Here is a 26,592-nt window from a genome sequence, read left to right on the forward strand (position 1 = left end):
TTGTGCAGTCTGCTGGTTAGGGCACTTGTCTAAGACATGAGAGGTGTAGTTTCATCCATCCCCTCATTACGCACAGAAAAGGAACACCTGTGATTTTTTTCAGCTTTTAAAAAGTAATTTAAAAAAATATGAAAAAGTGCAAACACATTGTTGTAGCTATCTCCAAGATATCTTTCCCTTTACAAATCCCCTTTAAAGGCCAGATTTAATACTCAAACATGTTAAAAGGACTTAATTGTGCATTAACTTCAAGAACTGGAGAATGTTTACCTGCATAGACACTAAACAGAAGCAAAGCTACTGATCTTAACAGCCCAAATGTATTAGATCCTGAGACTGAGAACTTACTCATGAGTAATTTAGGTTGTGTGTTACATATTATTTTGGCCAACCTTCTACAGGAGCTACATGTACTAGGATGCTCCTGTTTGTGCACAGAAACCCTAGGTTAGGCATGTAGGATTAAAGGATTGCAAACGTTCAGATTAGAGTGTGCTGGGCTTTCTCAGTGTTTCTTTAACACTGAACTACATAAATGCCATTGGTTCTGTCTTAGGTTCTGGTGCTTAGGTAGCACCAGTATGCAAATTGTTTTTAATCTGACTTAAAAAAAAAAAATTGTTTATTGTAGATTTGGATTTTTTTTCTTTGTATTCAGGTTAGTGAGCATCAGTTGTCCACTCAGCTTATATTTTTAATTGTTTGGTTTGGTTTTTTTTAAAGGAAAATGTAGATACATTTGGTTGTCTGAGAACAATTTATGTGGAGACTTGGAGAACTGAACTCGTAGAAGGAATATTAATGAAAACCAGAAAATTTTAAGTCATGCATTTCAGAATAACTATAGAAAGAATGCATTGAAGTTGTATCAAACACTTGATTCTAAGACTTTTTTTCCAAGTAAGTGAACTGAAACACTCTGTTCCTTTGCTTCTACTGAAGCTCACATGTTTTAATGACCTATAGTGAAGTTCTTACAAAGAAGCTGGAATAATTCCTTGACTAGCTTTAAATAATAAAAACCCCACCACAAGTGGGAGATTTGACTCTACAAATTGCCCAGAGAAATTCCTTCAGGCAGCTTAAGGACACCTAAATTTCTTGCATTTGCTTGAAAGTTCCAGTAACTAATGCAATACTATCATTTTGTCTTTCTTTTCCTTTGCTGGTTTAGCTTAAAATTCTCGTGGTTGCTTGGTCACAGGACTCCTTGCACCGGCATTTTTAACTGTTGCAAGATGGAAATATTACTCTTCACATTTTTAAAGACTGATGTTGTGCCTTGGCATTAAACCCCCTGTCATCTTTGCCTGAAGAAAGGGGGTATGCTTGCATAATCACACAGATAAAGTGCGGTATACACTCCTGCGGCTGCTAAGAACTTTTTAACAAAGTAAGCAATTGTGAAGACTTGCAGGAGACAACCTCATGGCAGAGTTTTGTTTGGACTTTCCCATGTTCTCTCTTCACCAGCTGAATTGTAACCCACTCTGCCCTCCAGTTTTTAGAGGGCTTCATCTCAAGCCCCCCTAGACACAACTTTCTGCCAGTGAGTGTCATGAGTATGTAATTATAAACGCATTTTGTTCCTTGTCTGTGACCAAGAACTTGGTTGTATATAACTGTGCAATGTATATAGCTGTGCAATGTATATACAGCACCTAGAAGGCCTGAACTTGGGAAACACAAGATGGGAAGGGGCTTTCTCTGCCCCTTGGCTAGTTCATTCCCATTTCAGGTGTTCAGTTACATTGTTCTCTCTGTGATTTATCATAGAATCATAGAATCATAGATTCGTTTAGGTTGGAACAGACCTTTAGATCATGCAGTCCAACCATTAACCTACACTACCAAGTCTACTCTAAGCCAGTCAAGGGTAGACTAGACTAAACCATGTCCCGAAGTGCCACATCTACCCATTTTTTGAACACTTCCAGGGATGGTGACTCCACCACCTCTCTGGGCAGCCTGTTCCAATGCTTGACCACCCTTTCCATGAAGAAATTTTTCCTAATTTCCAACCTAAACCTCCCCTGGCGCAGCTTGAGCCCATTTCCTCTCGTCCTATCGCTAACTACATGGGAGAAGAGACCAACACCCACCTCACTACAACCTCCTTTCAGGCAGTTGTAGAGAGCGATAAGGTCTCCCCTCAGCCTCCTCTCCTCCAGGCTAAACAACCCCAGTTCCCTCAGCCACTCCTCATAAGGCCTGTGCTCCAGACCCTTCACCAGCTTCGCTGCCCTTCTCTGGACACGCTCCAGCACCTCAATGTCTTTCTTGTATTGAGGGGCCCAAAACTGGACACAGTATTCCAGATGCAGCCTCACCAGCGCCGAGTACAGGTTTTTCATCACCATTATTGCTGTTCAAGAATCTCATTTGATCTGATTCTTAGAAACTTATAAATTTGTAGCTTTAATATATTAATTGACAGCTGAGACATATTCTCCTTCATTGGTATCTACTGGATGTATCACTTATAGACAGCAGTTGTAGTCTGTCTTCAATTTAACCTAGACAAACCAAATTAACTCAATCCTTCCTGAAGGTAAGCTTCTCATTTTCCCTACTGTCCTAGTAGTCCTCCTCCCATGAGAAGTCTCTTCAAATTTGTTAACATGTTGACCAGGACAGCACACAATATTTCAGCTGAAGGTGGGGCAGTACCTTGAACAGTGTTGTGGTCTATGTCAGGGTCCTAAACAGAACATGCGTGTGCATGGAGGAGTTAGTCATCCAAGTGAGAGCTGATGCAAGTAGTTGCAGGCCTGAGCTGTGCTGCACATACCATGTGGCTGCAGGACAACCTGAGCCAGCTCACCCTAATGGAGAAGCCTGCAGGCAGCTCCCACTTGGCACCTGGTAATGACTCCACCTGCATGTCTCAGCTTACCTTGAAGAGAAATAGCCAGTTTTCATACAACATCCTTTGCTTGACAGTAGAGATGATGAATAGAGTTGTCTTCTTCTAAGGACACCTCGTAAAACCTCTAAAGGCTTCAGTGCTGGCAAATCTCCCCAAAGACGGGATTTGCGTGGTATGCCATGCCCTGACTAAAGGTCTGGCCAATGCTGCACAGCTCTGGGTTCCCAGCACCTGAAAAGACATAAGATTATCTGTGCTATCTCCTTTTACCTTCTTGGGTTATCTCCAACAAACCAAATTTTAATCAATATCCCATGGAATCTGAGCGCCTTTCTCACCAGGATCTATAATGAACACTTGCATCAGTGCATTACAGGTGCCTTAGGTACTTCTCTAACTCTACTGGAAATAGTTCACCTGATTTAAGACAGCATTTGCTATTTTTTTTTTTTTTTTAACAGATATAACATACTGGTAAGTCATGGGAATCTTGACACCCAATTCTTCTCCTTAGTCTGTGATTCTGGATGGCAAGTTAAAAAAGAAAAAAAAAAAGTGTAATTTCTGAGTGCATGAGGAGCGCATCAGTAAACATCGTTATGAGTCAGGCCTCTGGGTCACATAATTCTCTTCCAACTGTTGTGCCATTGGTAAATTACATAGGAAAAGTTCCTTTTTTTTTTTTTTTGTGCTGACAGCACTAATGAAAACATCGATATGAAGGCAATGGCTGGTCCCCTGGTGAGTTCCCTCCATGACAGTACCTACTGCCACACCTTGGCTCTTCCCTTTTCAAGAATCTTTGCTGTCATCTTTTGCTAGCTGGCTTCCCAGTCAGCCTTGCAATTCTGGTTTTGGAATATAACTCAGCTTCCACTGCTCTACGATGTTAATCAGTTTCCAAGATGAAGGTGATAAGTATATTCAAACAAAACAACAGACTAATATGATGTAACCGAACGCTGCAACATTGCTTTTGTATTTTCCATTTCCAATTTTCCACTCCTATTTTAACATTTCTAAATCTTTCTGAAAGTTTTTGCATACCCTGCAGCTTACAGCCTGATTGTTTTTGAATATTTCTTCCTCAATAGAAGATTTTTTGTTCTCCAATTGTATAATAAATACCTTTAAAAACAGAATCAAGTGTTTGATACTGTATAATGTTTTTTTCTGCAGAAAAGCTTGTCTGTTCCTCCAACTATTTTAGGTGGCCCAAAGAAAGGTATTACCTCTTGTAGAAGCTCGTACCGTGCTGCAAGATCACTAGCTACTGGGGCCTGCAACTTCATACAACAGTTACTTTGGAATTTAGGATAGAAACTGCTTGGCCTCCCTGAATGAAATATGCACTTAAGAATTTTGCTTTCTTCTTAGTTATTGTAATTTCCTGGGTCATATCTTTATTTCTGTTAGCCTTGCTGCCTTCTCCTCCCATAGTTGCCATTACCTTTCTCAAAGGAGATGAGAGGATTAATGTGTTTTTGTGGCCACATGTAATTCTTTTGCTCATTCTGATTGCACTGAATTCCTATTTCATTGGTCATTTTTATAGCTAAAGAATATTTTATTAATGTTTTAATTTACCTTGTGAAACTAAACTCTGTCTGACTTTTGCCAGTGCTCACGGTTATGAACTTGAAAACAGATCTTTGTTGACCAGTCAGTCCCATGTCCGATTTCTCTAATGTTTTTTGCCAAGACAGATTCTCCCACCTGAGTTTTAAGCCTTCCAACCTGCAGGTAAAGTAGGAGAAAGTAAATTTGTTGGAAGCATGAAAACCGATGAATAATTTTCTTTGGGGGAAAAGAAGATAGATTTTGCCATAAAAAGTGTGCCTGGCTTTTCTACTAGAAACCTGCTAGAAGTACAAATTGCTTCCTGTGCTCTACTGGTGAACAATTTGTAACTGCAACATGTTTGATTACCACACTTACAAGTCCATTCTTGTAAGATAGATGTCTGCAAGATGTAAATGCTAATCTAGTTGCTCAGTGTTAAAACTGAAAGTGGGATTGCTCAATAAAATTGAATTACACATTCTCAGCACCGCAAGCACATTTAGATGGCCTTGACTTTCCTAGGATTCTGGTTTGGGATGATAGGTATCAAACCAGCCTGGTTTTATGCAGCTTTAACTGTATCTAAATAATTACCGACAATTACATTTCTTGATATTTTTTCTTGTAGCTTTAAAAGTTTTGTACATACAACAATATTCTTAATGTCTTCATTAAAGTTATCTTGTGCAAAAAAGCTTAAAGTAGAAATAGCAGAAAAATATACATAAAGGGCTTTAAAATCCTGTTATGTCTTTATTTGCCCTGTTCAGTTTCAGATGAAAAAGTTACAGCCAAAACAAAAAAATAAGATTGTGGCTATAAACCACACAGTTTTGCCCTAAATATACTTCCGGATGTCTTAGAGACACGGTGTGACTATGGTCTCTTTTCACGTAGAAGGGATGATTTACCAGGAGCCAGGAAAACACAAGGTTACTGAATTCTATAATTTCCTTCACAAAAGTAGCAATCATGTTTGCTTGTCATTGTCATTTGCCCTAAAAAAATTCAGGGCAAGCGTTGCCTTGATTTTTGCAGGTTAAGTCACTTGTGGAGGACCTGGTGTCCACACAATGCATGTTTCAAGAGACTTTATTTCAGACTAAGTGCTGTCAGGTACTGTTGGCAGCATGCCCAAGTAGTTGGAGTTTGTCTTCAAGTCTTGCCTCTTCTGAAAGGAATTTGCTTCATGGGCTCCAGGATTGTTTGGTGATACAAAATGTTGGGGATGGGGTTGAGAGGGAGATCAGCTTTAAAAGTGCTCTTGTCATCCAAACAAAAATGCTAATACAGCCACATGCATATGCCCAAAGGAGATGAATATATGTGAAAAGGGAAAGTTGTCAATATTATCAATTGGGGAAGACAAGTGATCTTGAAAGCTGGAACAAAACTACTGGAGGATGTAGAAAAACAAGAGGTTTGTGGTAATGAAAGGCAATGGTCTAAATTCATCCCAGGCAACTTCTATCCCATCCCTGCCTCAGTGAATGCTCTCACTCTGATTTCCTTCTATGCATAAGTCAAAAGGATTGAATTATAACATTCTTCCTTCATTGGTTATATAATGTTTATCAAATAAATAAAGCAGATGCATACAGCCATCTGATGGAAAAAGGACTTTGCAGTGATACTTTATTTAGCAAACACATTTTGGAAAAATGTAATATACCAAATGCTACCTCCAAGTCCAGTCTCTTCATTTGCACAGAAGTAGCCTTCTTTGAACAGCTCCTTAGTCACAGAAAGATAAGCCATGCCGTGATCATTGCTCTGCTGCAATCCACTTTCAAAGAGGGCACTGACGAGTTGTGTTAGAGCCCTCCCTGTGCTAATTACAACAGATCATTCTACCTTGGAGCTTTATGAGACAAAATATTTCTGAATGTTTGTGTAGATTTAAAGCAAAAAAGGTAAATTCCACTGCACAAATCTGATCAGGAGGTTGTCTGGAAAACTCTTTGTTTAGCATCACCTTCATTGCTGGAGCTGGTGGTTCTTGGTCTGCTTTGAGGTGTTCCTGGTGACCACATCAAGTGTTCAAGCAGACTGGGGTCAATGTCTGCTTTCCTCAGACAACCCACTTCTCTGCTCTTCCATGCAATTTTTGTCTCGTGACTGCCATATTCTGTATATTTTGTTGTCTCATGAAACAGTCATTTCAGGTGATATTCCTTCAGCTTTCATATAACGTAGTTTTTCTTTGAATCAATCTTTGAATAGTTGAATGATTGAATAGTTCCAATTTTACCTATTCATTTTGGTAATATTTTAATGCTATATTTTATACCAGAGACATTTTTTCACTGTTAGTGGTATTATAATGAAGATATGAGGAAAAAAAAATATTGCATACAGCAGAACCTCTAACGTGTATGTCTCAGAATTCTTCAAAATTTATTCTTTTTAAAATCAGTTCTTCTAGAAAAATGTAATACAGCAGATCAGGGAACACCTCACTTGCCTTTATGATAATCAGATTTAAACTCATAGATGGTGGTGGTGGTGCAAAATAACAATACAGAAACTAGAACTCTTGCATAAAAATTATTTGACCTAATGCAGTGAGTTTGTAAGAAACATTTCCAAAATGAAATATCGATATAATTGCTGACTGAAGAGTGAGCTGACAGCATAAATCCTGCTGTCTTTGCTGGGCCAGGAATGAATTCGTTCTGTGTTCCTCCCAACAGCACAATGTATGGAGCTGTTACAATGTGCATCCAGCCAGCACTACATACCTTGCATTGACAGAGGACAATATATGCAGGCATAGCAGGGCATAATCTCTTATCTTTGCTTGTCTGTGGCTACCACATGGTGGGCAGGATGGTTGAACGTGTTTCCGTTTGGTAAATACAATAGTACCAGAGTGTGGAATGAAAGAAGTATCACAAGTAGAATGAAAAATCAGGGTGGAAGGAGCAGGACATGTCTGGAGTATTCTCCACAGTTTTTGCAGAATACTTGTAATTTGCTTAGCAAATGTGTTTATGATGTATTTTTAACGATAATAGCTACCTTGATAATTTTAAAAGGTCCACGATTGCTGCCTACTTTGGGGGGAACCTAAGAAAGAGCTTTCCTCTACCTTACTATTTTAGTAGTTGGTCAACAAGTAAGTGACAATGCAGCCTTAAAAATACGCATATCTGACTCCGTATTTACCACGCTACATTTGAAGGACTTCTACTTTGAAGAACGCTTGACTCCAGCCTGACGTGTGAGCAAAACAGAGAACTAGGAAACACCGGAACACCGCGAACATACTGTTCCCAGAACAGCCACAGCCTGAGCAACCTCTAAAAAACGTCAGGGCTACTTAGTAGCTGTTAAGTTTGTCGGTAAAAACATAGGGGCTAAACGGGACTAAACCTGTACGTTCAAGCTTCAGAGGCAAGTATCTCAGTGGCATGTGGTCGCCTGGGGAATTTAGAGCAAGCTGTCGAAGTAGCCGGTTGAAGAAGCCGGCAAAAGTGTTGATGTCCTGAGATGCTCCTGCCAACAGGCTCCATAGCCTTGAGGGGATCTTTCTCCTGCAGTGACACGGTCTCTTCAGCTGGGGAAGTCTGCAGCTGCCCGTACTACAGGGGGGAGGGAAAAAAAAAAAAAAAAAAAAAAGAAGAAGAAAGAGTCGGTCACCCCAAATCTTGCAATCCTTACTTGGCGGATTTCCTCCGGCCCGCGGCGGCGAAGGGCGGGGTGGGGATGGCGGCTCCGGCGGCGGGGTCAGCCGGTGGTTGAAGCGAGGCGGCCGCCTCGCCTGCTGCCACCGCCCGCCTTTTTCAACAGAAAGTGGCTCTTGCTCAAACGCCTCATTTTTCGCAGCCTGGGTTTAACCAGCACCGCCTGCCTGCGCCGGGACACCTGCCGCCCTGCGCCGGGGCGGGGCGGGGCGGGGCGGTGAGGCGAGGCGAGGCGGCCCTGCCCAGCCCGGCCCGGCCCACATCACCTCACCGCCGCGGGGGCACCCAGGTTTGCGGGCGGCAGCCGGGGGAGGGTGAGGCCTCGCCGGCCGGAGCTGCCTGTGCGGCGGGGCGAGGGCCGGCAGCGACGCCGCGTTCACGGGCTGCCCGGGCTTTTCAGGGAGGCGGCAGCGGGGCTTCCCCCCGCCTCGCTCCGCCCCGCACGGCCGGGCCGGGCCGGCAGCCGCGCAGCAGGTAGGCGGCAGCGGGCATTGCCGTGGGCGCTGGCCCGTCCTGAGGGAAGCCGCCTCCCCTCAGCGCCGGCAGCCCGCCCGCCAGCCCGCGAGGGGGGCGGCGGGGCTTCTCCGCGGCCATTTCGCGGCGGGGGCAGGCGGCGAGGGTGGGGGCGACCTCCGTGGCAATGCTGGCCCCAGGGGGGGAGGGGCCGCGCCCGCCCCCGAAAGCCGGGGGTGGCCGAGGGCGGCAGCGGGTTGGGGGCGGTGGGTTGCGGTCGGTGGTAGCGGGGACCGCTTTCCTCCGTCGGTCGTGTAAGAAGGCGGAAAATCCTTAGAGATGCGCCGATAAGTCGTACTTTGTTCCGATGTCCCGTTTTGGGGGCTGTGAGGCGGCTCAGCCCGAGGTGGTGTCTCTTGGGGGAGCTGGGGACAGTTTCGGAGTGGGAGTGAAATCTGCTTTGAAAGGTCAGCATTTTCCTCTGCCAGCCGTGCGTGCGACGTGGCTCGGCTTCTGAGAGAAAGCGTGAGAGCGCCTTTTCCTTGAAGTTAAATCTCGGTCCCCGGGTCTGTGGGTCTCCTGCGAGCACCCCGCGACCGGCGCGCCTCGCCCTGCAGATGGTCCCCTCAGTTCGCCCGGGCCGGCGACTGGGAGCGCGGTGCCTACACCGCTGAGGAGCTACAGCCTCTTTCAACTCAATGTTTCCAGGTACACGTAAGAATTTAAATGAAGAATACTGAAAAATGTTTTGCTGCCGTGCCTGGTGAGGGATGTCAGCAATTCACAGAAAAATGGCTATCAAGGTAGTCTCAGTGCCGTAACTACATCCCAACGGGGTGCTAATCCGGCTTTTCCCCACCAGTTAGGTATGATGCCTCAACACTGAAGGAATATATGTATTTGCTGTAATCATTTTTCCTAGATCAAAAGTGAGACACTGGATTAAGCCCTCTTGAATAGGCATGAGGTACCTGGCAGTTAATAGAAGCATTTAAGGTAATATGAATATATGCGTTTTTGTATGGTTTAAAAATGTTCATGTGCTTGTGTAAAAGAAATGGTGTGATACTCTGACTTTCTGTCAGTTCTCTCAGTTTTGAGAACAAGACTGTTACATGTTTTAATCTGTCCATGTTTTTGAATAAGACGTTGAAAGAAAAAGTGCCCCAAGTGCGCAAAAATTAGTGAAAGCCATGGTTCGTCGAAGTTCTGATGAGACTATTTTTTTTTTTTTTCATTGAGTAGATCAACTTTGAAAGGACTAGAGAGCAGAGGAAAAGGTGGCTGTACCAATTTAATGGCAGACTTTAATGAGAATTATGCTTTACTATGTGCTATCATGGGTGCTGTAATGGTAATTCAGGTGCATGTATCATTGAAGACCTTTTTCAGACATTTGTCATTTTTTTTTTTTTTTTTTTTTTTAAAATCTTAAATTGATACAAATGTTTCCTTTCAGGGTGAAACTTTATGGACATGACCTCAGATACATGGAATTTTTTCCCCTCTGGAAAATTTGGGCAAAGATAACTCCAGCTGAGTTCTGTCCTTGGTGGTAAAGCTCCACAGGTCAATTGCAGGCTCAAGATGTGGACAAAATGGCTGGAAAAAGGGAGAAATTTAGCTGTTTATCATGGTGGAATGTGGTAGGAAAAACATTTGCTCTTGACTCTGCAGTCATATGTTTGTTATTTTCATCATGAATTATGTGAACGCGTGGACAAAGCAGAGCCTAATTTTGGTGTTGAGTATACCTTCCACAAAAATGGAATTTTTTTCATCGTGAAAAGTCAGAGACAAGAAGGAGACTCCTCAGAGCAGTTCATATGTATGGTTTTACACAGGGCTAAATATATTTGCAGGTCTTCCATGTTGGCAAAAGGGCAAGTTATAAATTTAAATAGATAGAAAGAACATTGAATTTATAGAGAAGTAGGATTCTGGAAGACTTTCCTTCAGAACATGGCAAAATACTACTCTGCATCTACTGATAGGGGCAAAAAACTGCTTGATGGAGCATGTGTGAGACAGAACAGTAGAGTAAGGTAACACTGTAATGGAACAGAGCTTATGGAAAAACAATGATTTTTTAGTCATAAAGAAAATACCTGGTCATAAGTGGAGTCTGTTCATTCCCATTTTCTCTTTAAATTACTTCCATTATAATATTTTAATCTTCTTTAAAATCGAAAACAAGAGATTTTAAGTTACTGTCCATCACAATTAATGAAGAAAGTGAGAGCTTTTGTACAAACACACATAAAACCCCACCAGGGATTTTAAAGTTTTGTGTATTTCTTTTTATGCTTGGCATTCTTGTGGGGACTCATTCCTTCTTACAGGTAGGCAAGAAAAGACCTGCCTGGTAATTTGAGCGGAAATTTGCAATGAGGGAGGAGGGAAGAGAAGGGGAAGAGGGAAGAAAGCAGGCACTGCAAGAAGCAGTGTGGATGACTCAATATATGGCATGCTTCTGAGTCAGTTTGGTGAAGTAAGACACAGCAGGTGGAAGTGTCATCTTTGACTATTGTAGAAATAGGTGATCAGCTAAAGATTCTTCACAACAGGATGGGGTTCTCCTGCTCATCCTTCAGTTTGAATAATTCCATTTGTCCTTTCACAGAGCTGTAAAAACTGTGGTAGGCTGAATAGAAAAAGTTAAGGAACAACTTGTCAGAGGCGTGCAACTAGTACATCCTTCTCCAAACATGTTAGGGATAAGAAGGCTACTAAAGAGTCTCGAGAGCCAATAGATCATTCAGGTATAAAAAAAACCCCTATGGGATGGGCTATGGGAAGATACGAACATAGCAAGGGGGAAAAAAAAAAAATTTTTTTTGCATTTGTGTTCATCTTGGAAGAGCATGGATTTCAGTGCCAGTACCTTTTCTTATGGCTAGTCTTCCATGGAAGGATCTGTCTCAAATTGAAAAGTCAGTAAAAGGTAGTTACCGAATTAAATGATCCATAACAAAGCACCATGACTGGCTGATATTCACTCTTGTGTTCTCTTGTTGTAAATGTCTCATTTAAAGCAGCTTTGGGACCAAAAGATCAGAAAGTGAAAATGTTTTTTTTTATCCTTCCCAAGTGATCAAAAAAGAGCCAGGAAAATAAAGACCAGTGAGCCTGGTGTCTGCAGCAGGCAGCTGGATAGAAACTGCTTTAAAGAATGGAACCAGCGGAAATGAAGATAAGTTATGCACTTAGTCAGAAGGAGTCAACAGTGACTTTTGTAAAGGGAAGTCATGGCTCTTAAATACTAGAAGTGTGTTAGAATTGTACACATGTATGTGAACGCACTGGATACAGGAGACATGGTTGATACAATCTGCCTTAATTTCCAAAAGGCATTCATAAGAGGCTGTCAATGAAGCCAGACCACCATAATATATTTATTCTCAAATGTACAAATAAGTAGGTAAAAGATAAATGTTCAGTTTTTCAGATGGAGGAAGATCACTACCTGAGTCCCAAACAACTCTCTTCTGCTCAGCATATATTTTTAATGATCTGGACAGAGGGAAACTGTTGTAGTGGCAGAATTTGCCAACAATACAAAGCTATTCAGGCTAGAACACAGAGATGTTAATTGCAGAGAGTGGCAGAAGGATGTCACAATAGTGACATATAGTGGGCAATAATAGCAGAAGAAATTTGTTGTAGATAAATGTAAAGAAAATTTAAAATGAAAACATATGGGCAAAACCCTAACATCCCATGCTCAGCATCTGACTGGGTTTACCTGATTTTTAACAGTCAATGATGAGCTCTTGGGATTTTACTACACAGGCCCATGGAAATACCAGGTCAATACTCAGTAGTACTGAAAGAACAAATAGATTGTTAGAAATTATTAGGAAATTACTAGGGAAAAAAACCAGAAAAAAATCATTGTTTTCATTTATAAATACGTAGTGCACCTATTTTCTGAAGATTCTGCAAATTCTGTTCTCCCCTCCCCACCTCAGACAGGCTGGAGCATAACTGGAGATGGTACAGAAGAGGGTGGCAAAGATGGTCTAAATATGAAATTGTATTCCATCTAACGGACAGTCAGAGATATTAAGACTGTAGCTTGGGAAAGCAAGATCTGAGGAGGAGTGTGATAGAGATGTAAAAACTCCTGAGTGCTTGACAAGCTGAATAGGAAATGTTTGCTCATGTTTTTTTCTTCTTGTGTAATAATTAGGAGCTGTCAGGTAAAACCAGCAGGTAACAGGCTCAAAACAAGCCAAAGAGAATTCCTGTATTTCTTGTGTTTTGTATTAACGGTGTAATTCCTGTATTAACAGTGTAATGCAAAATGTTGACTTTAAATTGTGGAAGTTTATATTGGAAACCACTAATTGAAGGTTTTCTTTCCATTTCTGCAGGGAAACATGACAGCAAAAACATTGTTTTCATGTAATATCACAACAGCATTTCTGTCTTTAATTATTGCAGGTAAGTTTATTGGTGGCTATTGAAGGTCTTGTTCTGAAACTTATTTCTTCACACAAATAATACTAGTTTTCCGTGAAAATGGCTGTAAAAGTCAAATTTATGTGCATGCCCAGTGAGTTGCTTTAAACAGTCCTAAAAGCAGGAACCTATAAAACATATAATATGTGATATTTTATGTACTGTCTTATCACAGTATCACAGAAACATTTAGGTTGTAAGGGAACTCTTGAGATCATCTAGTCCAACCTTCCTGACCCCCCCAGTATCAGCTAGAGCAGGTTGCCCAGTACCGTGTCCGGTTGGATTTTGAATATCTCCACAACCTCTCTGGGCAACTTGTACCAATGTTTGATTGCCCTCGCAGTAAAAAAGTGTTTTCTTGCGTTCAGGTGGAATTGTCTGTGTTTCGATTTGTACTCATTGCTTCTTGTCCTGTCAGTGGGCAATACTGGCAAAAGTCTGGCTCTTTGTTCTTCATTCCCTCCCATCAGGTATTTACACACATTGATACAATCCACCCACAGACTCCCCAAGCCTTCTCTTCTCTAAGCTGAACAGTCCCTGCTCTTTCAGCCTCTCCTCATGTGAGAGATGCTCCACTCCCTTAATCATCTTTGTGGCCCTGTGCTGGACTTTCTCTAGTAAACCCATGTCTCTTGCACTGGGGAGCCCAGAACTGTCCGCAGTACTCCAGATGTGGCCTCACCCGTGCTAGAGTTCCCCTCTATTCAGCACCTTGACCTGGATCACCTTCCTCGACCTGCTGGCAGGTCCTAATGCAGCCCAGGACACTGTTAGCCTTCCTTGCCATGAGGGAGCATTGGTGGCTCGTGGTCAGTTTGCTGTCCACCAGGACCCCAATGTTCTTCTCCTCTGCAGAGCTGCTTACCAGCTGAATGGTCTGCAGCACATGCTGGTGCCTGGGGTCATGCCTCACCAGATCCAGGACTTTCCATTTACCTTTGTTGAACTTCATGAGGTTCCTGTCAGCCCACTTTTCCAGCCTGTCGAGGTCTGGATGGCAGCACGACCCCCTGGTGTATAAACTGATGAAATAAGTTGTAGTTTTAACTTTACAGAATGTGTCCTTAGGATTTTTTCATATTGGAAAATATAGCCATTTGACAGTAATAAAACACTAGATTTTTGTAAAATTTCTAGGCTACTCAGTTGCAACTGCTTGTTTCTGCCCTTCAGCTGTCAACCAACAATTCCGATCATGTTTAAAAAATTTCAAATGAGTTGCTGTCATAATCTTGTCATTCCACCTGGAATCTTGCAGCAGTGCCAGATTGTTAAAAGAAAAAACTCCATGAATTTCCATTCCTTGAGTTTCTAGCAAGCCATTTGGTTGGAAATAGTTTGGTTTGCATTTTTTTGCCATGGATGGACAAGCTGCAAGGTTCACCGATTCATTGGATAGTCTGGGTTTTGGCTAAGTAAGTAATTGTATGGAAAGGTGATTATTTGGCTGCCCTCCCCCCAGTAGCAGAGGGTTCTTTTGGCTGTTTTAGTTATGTGTATACCTTATAATTCTTTCCTGCTCCATGGAAATAATGGACGGTGTCTTGGTTTTGGCTGGGATAGAGTTAAATTTTCTTCCTAGTAGCAGGCACAGTGCTGTGTTTTGGATTTAGTATGAGAAGAATGTTGATAACACGCTGATGTTTTAGTTGTTGCTAAGTACTGCTTATACTAGTCAAGGACTTTTCAGCTTCCCATGCTCTGCCAGGTGCACAAGAAACTGGGAGGGGGCACAGCCAGAATAGTTGATCCAAACTGACCAAAGGGCTATTCCATACCATATGGTGTTATGTTCAGTATATAAACTGGGGGGGGGGGTTGGCTGGGGAGCAGGGATCACTGCTCAGGAACTGCCTGGGTATCGGTCGGCGAGTGGTGAGCAATTGCATTGTGCATCACTGGCTTTGTATATTATTATTGTTGTTGTTATATTGTTATTATTACTACTACTATTTTACTTTATTTTATTTCAATTATTAAACTGTTCTTATCTCAACCCAGGAGTGCTTCTCACTCTTACTCTTACCGGGGCAGGGGGAGTGAGCAAGCGGCTGCATGGTGCTTAGTTACTGGCTGGGGTTAGACCGCGACAGAGGGCATTGGGGGAGGAGGATTTCAGAGAAACTGAGGCAAGAAGTGTGTGTTTAAAAAAAAAAAAAAAAAAAAAAAAAAAGGACACTATTTCAGAATGCTAGCATTTAGTGGCAGAAAAGGGTTGTCAGTTCCTGTGGCCACAGCATTTCATAACCATCAAAGTTGTTATGTGGCACTCAATAGAGATATCTGAGCAATTCAATATTTTGATAAATAATTTGGAAAAGATTTATAGTGAGGTTGTGAGAACTGTGGATGATACAAAATTATCCTTTGGTGGTCAAAACTAATGCTCACTATGAAGAGGATGTCTGGATATTGAATGGTTTATTGATAGAATGTCAATAAGTAAAAACAAGTAGATGTGGAGGATCACAGAAGCATCATCATGTATAGTAGAAACATGTATACTGTATGTGTGTGATGTGAGCATTAAGTTAGTTAATAACCACTTGGGAAAAATGCTACTTTGATATCTGTGGATGCTCTCTGGAAGCATTACCTCTGTCATCGTTGGTAGTCAGAAAAACAGAATTTTTGGGAAGCACTAGAGCAGAAAACAGAAAGCTTCATTATGCTACTCTATAACCCCATGGTGAATGTGCATCAATTGAACTCTGCAGTTCTGGTCATTCCATCTCAGAGAAACTATAGCAGAAGAGGTGGAAAGATGTGTGACAGTGTTGTCTGATACGGGATGGCTTCCATATGAGAAGTCATTAAATGAATGAGGACTCTGAGGTAAAGAGAAGACTAAGGCAAGATGTGATGGAGATCTATAAAATTGTAAATACCATAGACTAGGCAGATGAGGGAAAGTTTACTTTGCCATTTCTCATAACAGGAAATACATGATATCCAGGGAAAAGATAAAAGTGAGTGAATGGTTTTTCATGCAGAACATAAGAGGAAAGAAAAGGGCTGAAAGCAAAGTATTACTCTACTTGTGTCCTGCTCTCTTTTCTTACACATTTGCCACTGGTTGTTATCAGAGACAGGGTTTTGGGCTAGACAGACACTTACATGACTCTGTGTGACTGTTCTTATATTCTAACAAAACCAGGAATTTTAGATAAATGTAATACTGACTAAAGAATGTGACCGTGGTATCCAGAGTTGGTGCCTTTTTTGTCATATTGACAAAAAAAAAAAAAAATCTCATGGTGTTGCTCTTTTCCTGTATGAATCTCCTTGGATTAGGAGGAAAGAAAATGAGCTTATTGGTAAATTCTTGTAATAATTCCTCTCTAAATGTTTATAAAATGAAGGGTGAATTGAAATTTCCATAGCAAACTTAATATTTGTGCAACAGCAATTTTAACTTCAGTGTCCTCTTAGGGCATTTGGGCACCAAAAGTGTAGTCTGTCTTGAAGACTTACTTTGACTACAGTTATGTGAAGTTAACAAATAAAGACATTAAATGTGAAATTTGTGTGTGCGTGTGTGTGTGTACATGCATGTGAAACAGACTGGAGAAATACAAGTACTTTAGTAATTTGCATCTGAACTAAAACATACAAATGACAGTCTTGCAAATGAAGAGATTCTACTGAGTGTAAAGTTTACATTCAAAAAACAGCATTTCATTTCAGTGGCATAACTATGTATATCACTGAGTAGTACTCTCAACTGTAAAGATAAGGGATTATAATTGTATTTTCAGTAGATGACTTGAGAATGGAGGTTAAAAACTCCAATGAACTTTGTCAATGTAATCAAGAAATGAGTTCAGTATATCCTTTTACAGTGTTTGACATTTTCTTTAATGTTTGTCGCTTTCCTTTAGAGAAATGTGAAGCCTATGACGTGATGTTGAGGCAAAGTCTTGTGCCTGATGGGCAGCCTCTTGCTATTAAATGTTCACTGGAAAAGAGCTTGAAAAGTGGAGACTACAACTTAACATGGTATAAAGTTGGTAACCAGACAGCTGTACCTAGAGACAAACTTTCTAGAATTCATCAGCAGAAGAATTTAATTTGGTTTCTTCCTGCAGTGTTAGAAGATTCTGGAGATTATGAATGTGTCATAAGGTAAAAGTTAAAAAAAAAAAATTACATTATTACAGAAATGAGTTGGAAAGGGAATAACTTTTAGAAAGCAAGTAGAATTTGGGGGGTAAAAGAAATGCTAATGAAGAAGGAAGAGTGCGTTCACAAAAACTAACTTTAGGTTGGGGAAAGTCTAATTTTGGGTTCTTTTTCCTCGTAGGCAAAAGTAAATTCACTAGAGAAACTGCAAACTTCTCGTCCTCTCTTTCTTCACCAAAAAGAATACCATATATTTTTGAGTTGGAAAATATGCCAGATAGGTTAATTTAATTATGTTATATTAATTGCAGGAATTTGACAAGCTGCAGGAAAATGTGTACAAAAGTAACAGTTTTTGAAAGGATTGATGGTTTATGCTTAAATGAAAAATTTGCTGTAGAGGAGGTGATATTCACATTATCATCTGCAAGGGTTGTGTGTCCACACTTGGATTATTTCAGAAATGAGAAGAATATTCAGCCTGTTCGTTGGTATAAGGTGAGAATGCTGTGTTTTGAACTGTCTTATAACTGACCGTTATTTAAAATATAAATCACTGTTTGTGAATTTTAAGAGAAAAACTAAATATTTATTATAAATGGGAGAAAAATGCTTTTAAAACAAATTGGGAGAGGATTAAGACTTTCTATCTTTTAAAGGTGTATACAGGTTTTTTTGATTAACAGGATAGTAATTCAGTTTAGATGTAGGTGACGTTGACCCACATATCCACCAGGTGGCATCTTTTTACCTTCTAGCAAAACCATGGAAAGAGATCGTGATATGAATTAACAGAGTTCTCTGCACACGTTTAGGACTGCCGGCTGCTGGAAGGGAAAAGGTTTGCCTTCTCAAACAGTGATCTTATCATTTTCAATGTGACTGTACATGATCAAGGAAACTATACGTGTGAAACAATATATACCTACCATGGAAAACAATATAACATTTCACGCGACATCAGTCTGACTGTAGAAGGCAAGTAGATATTTTCACTGTGTTTGTGTTCATAACAGCGACTCCAAATTTTTGTCCAAGTTTCTAAAGACTAAAGCTAAAAGACCCAATTTGTGGATAGATGTGCTTAGGGCTACTAGTTTTCACCTAAATTTGAGGGAAAGAAGTGCTGACTGAGAGCTTATATATTTTTGTCTGTACTTGCCACTGTGTTGAACATTGGTTCCCCTGTTCAAAGTTGCAGTACGCCAAAGCTTTGCTGCCCAGACCAGCTGCCAGGGTCCCTAAACCGGTGCTCTGTAAGGCTTGGTAGGCCACAGTACTTTCTGTTGTAGCTGCACACTCTATCCTGCCCATCTTACTTCTCTCTCTTTTATGTTATCCTCTTGCTGCAAGAACAACGAACTAAAGCAGCCCAAATTGTAGCAGTATCTTGGCTCTGTGTCCTATCTGTTTTCTTCAAACCTTTGTCTCTTCTGTTTTTGGTTTTAAGCTCCTCAGCACAAGAACTGCTGATCTCTGATACCGTGTGTCTAGCTCAGTAAACCCTGATTTATGTCGGGGGGCTACCAGCACAACAAAAAAATATAAAAGAAGGCCTAGCTGTAAAACATGAACTCCTTTGCTAGCACAGCATTATGAGATTGATATTGGATCACTGAAAAGGCTGTGCTGTATCAAGGTATGAAATGCCAGTACTGTTTTTACATTCCTACTGATGCCAGACATTTTCAGGTTTACTAATAGATTGCATTACTATTTAACGGTCTCTTTCTGTGCTTGCCTGTTTTGTCTGTGTGTGTGTGTATATATATATATGCATACATATGTATGTATATATGTGTATGCATATATATGATATGGATATGTACCATATTGATATAATTTCATATGTATATGATGTGGATAAGCAAAATATGAGGAATATAAGGTCAGATCAGATTAAATGATCATTCTGGTCTTAAAATCTGTCCCTAGAACTTCTCTCAGTGTAATTTCAGCTCCCACTATTCAGTAGATGCAAAATCATATCACTCCTTTGCCATAAATGACTGGAGGCAGCTCAGTTGTTTTTAAAGTCTCCAGCTGAGCAAGTCAACACTAAAAGGGGTGATGTGGGGTCCAAACAATAGTGCAGGCCAAGTTTTCAGAAGGGGAAGGATATACCTGGGGCAATCCTATGTGCTTTGTTAGGGGGCTCAAGAGGGATGCTTTATGATTTCTTTTTGTTAATTTGTGCTCTTGGAGAAACTTCCTTGAACTTTGAATATCTGATAGGAAATGTTCTAGAAATGTTCTAAAACATCCTACAGCTGCTTGAGACAGCTGGAAATGGTATGTCTGTTCAGTGAGGGACCCTCCAAACTGGGATTCATTTGACCACACTGAGACATTTTTAATGTAGATGTCTAGATATCCACCTGTTGATTACCCTCCCTTTGTAGCCTGTAGAGAGAAATGAGCTTTCCAGGGTGTCATATATCTAGTCCTAATGTAAACAGCTAAAAGGGGCCACTGGTGGTGTACTTCCTTATAGACAGTGCTGTGGGAAGAATTGTAAGGCCTTTAACTATAGTACAGAAATTAAATTTCCCCTTTATAACTGTGAAAGTCTAAAATAGATGAATTGCACTCCTAAGTATTTGACTCCAGTTTGTATCTGTGGGGTGCTAGGTGACAGGCTGTCTAGATTGTAGAGGGGTAATACTGTAGATATTTACCCACACCCTTCTCAGCACCTGTGCATGCAATATTACAGGATTTTTATGCCATGGAACAGCCAGGCCATCATGACCACGTAGAGGTTTGTGGCACTACATTTTGGAAGAGGTGGAGCAAAGAATCGTGTAGCTTCAAGTCAGAAGTAACAACTACCTGAGATACGGTACTTTCAGTATGGAGTGATGTCTGTTATAAAATTGCTGACAATCTTGTCCACACGACAGGGTTTTTTTAGGTTGTACTTGGATTATAGAGCATAGAACAGGCTACAGCTGCTCTAGAGCACAGAACAGGCTACAGCTGCTCCAGGTTTTCTGAAAAGAACTTTCTTTCTTTTCGTTAGTGAGCCCACCAAAAAAGCCCCCAGAAATATCTTATCCAAGAAACAACTCCATTGAAGTGGAACTTGGTAAGTAGTTTTTTTCTATAAGAAAATATGATTTTGTATCCTAGTGAAAATTTATACCTGTGGAGTGCCCTATTCTGTGTTTTTTCTGTTTTTGTTTTTTGACAAAAACTAGTTCAGTGACCAGCTCAGTTTCTCTATGTTGATCTCCTGAAGGAGAAGTATTTGGGGGTGGGAGGGAAAGAGACAAGACATGTTGCTTCCAAAGTCCTTGGAAAGCTGTATGGAAGTTTCTCAGATGCGAAGAAAATTGTAGGGAACCCAAGTGATTCTGTGTCACGTCTCTTGTTTTCCATCACTCTGGAAGAGATTCTAAGAACAGATCCATCTTTGAATCTGCAGGGAAAGTGATTCCCCAGAGAGAGACATCTTCTTCCTGGATTTAGCCTCTTCCATCCTACCAGTCTCTTTCTGAGCCTGCAGATCACTGAGTATATAGACCCTTTGTTAGAGTAACTTTTCTGAAAGGGTGTGGGACCATCCTTAGCTGGTCTGTGTGGGAGTCTGTGAACAGAATTGTATAGACTTTAATTAGAGTATGGAAATTAACTTTTCACTTTGTAACACGATTTTATAGGCTCACAGGTTACAGTGGATTGCAATACAACAGGTGCTGATGGGTATGAGGTGTTTTGGACAGGCAACGGTGTGTATATTGATGTATTGTATATGAGCAGAATTTTTGCAACTTCTTATGAGTAAGTATATTTTCAGATTAGAAAATACTGTGTTAGCAACTAAAGTGGAACTTTCTCCCTTTGACATTAAAATATTTAGCAACATTTTTCACTTGCTTAAATAGCTTTCTTTTTAAAAAACTCTAATGCTTGCCCCCTCCAATTCACTTTCTGCTTTGAAGTAGAACCTTGAAACATAGTAAGCACATGGACTTCACATGTGATTGTGCTCTTTTTGGTCATTGTAAAAATCTGTCTTAATTTCCAACCTCGGGAAAAGGTGTCTTGTAAACTTACAGTCTCATAATTGTAATACAGTTTCTATTGAGCAGGCTGTGGCCTGGCAGATGCCTCTTTCAGTAGGATCAAGCATGGCCAGGCACATGATCTTCAGACTGTTTCTTTCTTCTGCATTCTCCTTTCCCTTCCCATCTGCCTCTCTGAAAGGTTGCAAGAAGTCAAACCTGTGCTTTACAGGGGAAGTTGAGACTCTCAGGTTTAAAAGCCTTGAGTTAGAGAAGTATAACTGAGATCAGCTGAAAGGCTAATGGAAGACTTTGCTGAGGACATTTGTACTGAAGCTTAGTGGGGTGAGAGGAGAAAAGGGAGACAGATTTCCAGTGATGAGTTGGGATTTGGGAGGAAGATGGACTTGGACTGAGTAAAGCATGAGAAGGGCAACTGGGAGATAAGGTGAGGGTGAAAAGCAGAGTAAATGGAGTTAGGAGAAACAAAATAAGATCTGACTTGAAAAGGCAATTAAAGTTGGAGCAGAAAGCTATCTGACAGGTTGGGAACTAAACAGGTTTTTTGTCAGCCCTCATCTCATGGTGGTGCTATGAAGAAAAAAATATGATCTTTTTTTTAAATTCTCAAGTACTATCTAAGAGCAAGAAGCTGATAAAGAAATGAGAATGATATCTTCAAAGTAACAATATAGTTATGAGAAATAAGTCCTTCTCATAAAACAATGGGGGAAATAAAATGCTGAATTTGAGTGCTCACCAAAAGAAAATCCTATACAAAAGTAATACATTGTACTGTCATAAAGAATTGTAATGCCATAGACAGTTGGGCTGTAAGGCAGAGGCACACGGTCACTGAATTGATATCATAAAAGCAGTGTTATTTTTTTTACTTCCTAGCACTTATATGGTTGTCTTTGCAATCATTAGTCATTTGCATTAATGATGTTGGTTCATTAATTCTTTGTTATAGTGTTCAAATCACTGTAACTTTTTGCTCAGAAAGTGATTCCTGTGGTCCTATATATGTCCTTTATGATATATTTCAAGCTTTTATTTTGCATTTTAAAAGGCAACTACAATATGTTTTCAGGAAAGAATAGTGCTTGGCTAAGTAGACTAGCTCATGTTGCATTTGACATCTACTGTTAACAAGGTAGTGGTATCCCTCACTTTGCTGGTGGTTAAGAAGATGCTTAGTTCACACATCAGTCACACACCATGGTACATATGACTAACTGAACGTGCAGCATAATGAGCGTTTTTGTGCCCTTATACAATGTATGTGGAATAACCCGTGTCTCTTAATGGTGCAGCCTGATGCTTCAGATGTTACCAGTCTGTTCTGATCCATGGGGTGAAGCAGCAGTTTAGACTCCACTCCCCGCAGCTGGAATCATGCTGAGTTGGTGTGGTCTGCTGCAGGCCACCACAGCATGGCTTCCCCGTCCCAGAGCTGCTTACAGCAAGATGGCGCCCTTGTACTGGGGCCTCTTACTGGGTCATATCACCTTGTGCAATTTCTCTTTCACCAAGCTCTGGGGCTCTCCACCTACTCTTACAGGGGATGGGAAGCCCATAACAAGGGTTTGCTTAGGTTTGTAAGGTATAATTTTGTACTTTAGCCTATAGAAAGCTTATAATCCTTTGGGGAAACACAGCTCCAGATAACATAACATCTTGGTGTTTTCCAATGTCTGTGGTAAATGTCTGTAAAAGGCCCAACTGTTGTTTGGGTTTCCTTCATATAATGTTAATTGTGCATCTATTCTGAAGTGTAATTGACATTTGCAGATGGAAACAACCATTGTCATGCTGCAGCTGCTAGTGAGGAAGCCATTCAGAAAGGGCTGTGGGTTTATGGCTCTCTTTGTCGCCTTTTGGATAGGGAGGAAACTTCTTATGATGGACGCCCTATGCATTCTGTGAAGCTAATAATTTCGGAAGTGAATAGTGAAGATTATGAACAACCGTTTGTCTGTCAAGCTTCAAATGCCTTTGGGCAGGTTGCATCGTATATTATATTAAAACACAGAGGTAAGAAATGCTGTTACTTTTGAGGTCTGTGTTTGTCTTGACTTTCCCAGAAGGAGGTTTGATACCAAATGCTCATATATCATGTTGATAGAAGACAGATGGATTACAGTTTGCTGCATGTATGCATGTACCTGTGGATAGGGGAGGAGTCACTGTAGTACTGTATTTATCATTATTAAAATAATAGGTAGATGGAAGTGAAAAATATGATACTCAAATTTGTATTATGTTTGTGTAAAAGATCAGATTCGGACAAATTCAACATTTCAAAAAAAAAATCTTCCTATATTTTTGTGCAGTTCCTGATATACGAAGATCGCTGACTGGAGGGCTTGTCTCTTTGTTAATTTTAACATTTATTACTTTAATAATCTACAAGATTTTCAAGATTGACTTGGTGCTTTGGTACCGTAATTCTGTCTGTGCCTTTGCAAGTAAGGAAGGTATGTGAGTGTGACCAGGTATGTTAGTGTAACTAGCCTATTGATTTTTTCACTTGCCATTACTTCTAAGCAATAGTATGATTATTTAGTAGAATGTATGTGGAATTTCCTTGAGGAATTTTCAGATATGCATAAAGACATTTTGGGGGGTATTTTTTTTTCAGTCATATGGGTCAAATATATAATCATAGTTGAGGTAATAAAGACTGAATAATTTTGAAGGCAGTCATGGTGAAAAAGAACTCCCCAAATTAGCATGTTGCCTTTTGCTTTTCTGTAAAGTAGTTTCTTTATGTGTAGATTTATGGTCACTCTGGTGATGATCAGTAGGTGTCACCAGAGCTACATCCTGTAAACTAGCTGTTTAAAGATGTGCATTAAATGTTTACATTGAAAATCTGAGTCTCTTTTTCTCAGAGACTAATTTTGTTGTGTGGGGTTTGTTCCCCCCCCCCCCCCAACTTCTCTCTTTTACCCAACGCTTTCCTTCTAAATTCTGTCAGTTCTGACGGTTAACATGCGAAAGAGAAAAAAAATGCTGCTAGTTCTCTGTTCTGTGATTCTTCTTATGTGTTCTTGTTGCTGTGGTGTACCCAAATACAGTGGACAGGTGTGAAAAAAAAATTGGAATAAGCGTAACTTTATAGATACTTTGTTTGGCGGCCCTAAGAATTAGAATGTCTGAAGTTCCCCATAGCTTGAAAGTAAAGGGATTACATGCATTGAGATAATTAACATTTACTCATGGCTGTTCTAAATGTTTTCACAGAAAAGTAATTTCAGCTTCTTGTTGAAAGTTCAGTTTTCCCCAAACACTTTTAATAGAGTTCTAATGGCGGGGTGGGGGTGGGGGGGAATCAAAGAAACAATGTTTTGTAGCTTGTTGCACTAAACTTAAACTGTTGACTTAGATCTGATTTTGGTTTGGTTTCTTCGTTCCTGTTTATTATGCATTTTTAACTCTCAAAACCTCAGCTGCCTTCTGGCCTTTTCTTCTACCTGCCTTTCCCTCACAGAATTATTACAAGAAAGAATTGCCATTTTCTACCCTCTCTCGTGGTTAGTCAGAAGTAGAGGTAACTGCTGTTGAGTTTGTTTCAGGAGAGGTGGTGAAGAAAGTCCTGCAAGAGGACATTTTCTTAATGTCTTGGCACCTCTGGGGTTGGAGGCTCCTTCCTGGAGGTCCCAGGTCCTGCATCCAGCTCACTTGCTGGCACATCCGTCCCCATGATGGGAAAAGAGGTCAGGTTCTGTGGCTGATGATTTTTCTTTTGATTTGTAGAGCATTTTAGTGCTTTGATGTTGTTCTGTCAGATAGGTGAATCGGCCCCCTGTTACAATTTTTAAACAGTCCAAAATGAAAACTTGCAATAAAGGCATGTTGCTGGTTTTTAGTTTTTTAATATAAACATTTGTATTTGTTTTAGATGGGAAAATCTACGATGCATACGTCCTGTACACAAAAAGCAGTGGAGGCAGAAGCTTCTATCGTCTGGAAACCTTTGTTCATAGAATACTCCCTGATGTTTTAGAACAACAATGTGGATATAATCTCTTTATATTAGGAAGGGATGATTTACTGGGAGAAGGTATGCTTTAATTAGTAGAGTTAATAGTTGTCTTTTGACACAGTGTTCTCGGGTTAGAAGATTATATATATGATTAAAAAACACCTATCTTTGGAAAACAAAGCTATATTTGTTTATTTTTAATGGATAATTTGTCCATTTGTCCAATGGACATTTTTTATATTTTAATTTTTTTGTTTGTTTCTTATGAAATACTCTGTTCTGATGTTATGAGGGTCTGCACTTTCTTTTTTTGTGATGAACAAATGAAGATTCAGCAGCATTAATAATATTGTTGAGGTTCTTTGAACGATATCTGCTCCTGGGGACTGAAGAAAACAATTTTTATCAGGAATTTCATGCAATGAATCACGAATGACAGTTGGGGGATCTTAAACCTACCAGTCATCTGAGCTAGCCAGTGCTCTATGTATATGCAATTTTAAAATTAAGAAATATTTCACATCAGTTGTCAAGTTTCTATGCAAACTTTGATTGTTCCTTTGTTACTTACAGCTGTGGTCAGTGTTGCTGATGAAACACTTAGGCAAAGCAGAAGACTGATGATTATTTTGGGATCAGAAACATCTAGTTGCTGCCTGTTAGAAGACACCTCTGAACAACAACTAGCTATGTATAATGCTCTCATCCGCGATGGGATTCAAGTGATTCTTATAGAAATGGATGAAATACAGGACTACACAAACATGCCAGAATCAGTCAAATACATTAAGCAAAAACATGGAGCTATCCAATGGAAAGGGGACTTCTCAGAGAAATCTCGTTCAGCAAATACAAGATTCTGGAAAAATGTGCGCTATCAAATGCCACCCAGGAAAAAGATATCTTATTCTGAAGTGTATTTGTTGCCCCTAACTTTGAACAATTCTACAGAAAAGGGAAGTTAAGATGCACTTATTAAAACAATATTGAGAAGGTAATTCTGAACTGTGGGGGTTTTTTTACACAAATTCTTTATATTACAAAGTGTTTTCTTCAAGGAGTAAAAACTACTCATCCCTTCCCCAAATTACACAATAAAAGAAAAACTCTGTGCAGCTTTATTTCTGTTCTGGGCTTTGGATAATGACACAATTTGTTGTGTTAGTCTCACACAGATCTGAGAAGTAAACATTGCCGATGGCGGTAGACTATTAAATAGTTGTGGTCCACATAAATGTAATATCCACTGAAGAAGCAGCTGTGAAGTCCATTTTTTTATAACTGAAACTACAGTTGAGAAATTAAAAATATGTTTGGGTTGTGAGCATTTTCCTAGTCATTCTGTTCCTCTTCTTGTTGCCTCTCTGTGATTGTCTGACTTCCTCCTTACTGCAAGAATCTGCACTGTGCAAGCTTTGGGGTCCCCTCCTG

At 40.3% G+C, this 26,592-nt stretch overlaps 1 protein-coding gene across 1 annotated transcript in view; it reads left to right on the forward strand.

Annotated features, from left to right (window-relative positions):
* Positions 1 to 10,169: 10,169 nt before the first annotated feature.
* LOC104024675 (interleukin-1 receptor type 1) overlaps positions 10,170 to 26,592 on the forward strand; it is a 36,999-nt gene continuing 20,576 nt past the window's right edge. Inside the window, exons 1-12 of the mRNA XM_075722437.1 lie at positions 10,170 to 10,217; positions 12,948 to 13,017; positions 16,923 to 17,166; positions 17,475 to 17,661; positions 17,979 to 18,141; positions 20,186 to 20,251; positions 20,826 to 20,946; positions 23,059 to 23,207; positions 23,507 to 23,650; positions 24,752 to 24,892; positions 25,078 to 25,239; positions 25,735 to 26,075. Coding sequence (XP_075578552.1) covers positions 10,170 to 10,217; positions 12,948 to 13,017; positions 16,923 to 17,166; positions 17,475 to 17,661; positions 17,979 to 18,141; positions 20,186 to 20,251; positions 20,826 to 20,946; positions 23,059 to 23,207; positions 23,507 to 23,650; positions 24,752 to 24,892; positions 25,078 to 25,239; positions 25,735 to 26,075 — 1,836 coding nt within the window. The remainder of the gene's footprint in view (positions 10,218 to 12,947; positions 13,018 to 16,922; positions 17,167 to 17,474; positions 17,662 to 17,978; positions 18,142 to 20,185; positions 20,252 to 20,825; positions 20,947 to 23,058; positions 23,208 to 23,506; positions 23,651 to 24,751; positions 24,893 to 25,077; positions 25,240 to 25,734; positions 26,076 to 26,592) is intronic.

The sequence above is a fragment of the Pelecanus crispus genome, chromosome 1 (genome assembly GCF_030463565.1).
Source record: "Pelecanus crispus isolate bPelCri1 chromosome 1, bPelCri1.pri, whole genome shotgun sequence".
NCBI lineage: Eukaryota > Metazoa > Chordata > Aves > Pelecaniformes > Pelecanidae > Pelecanus > Pelecanus crispus.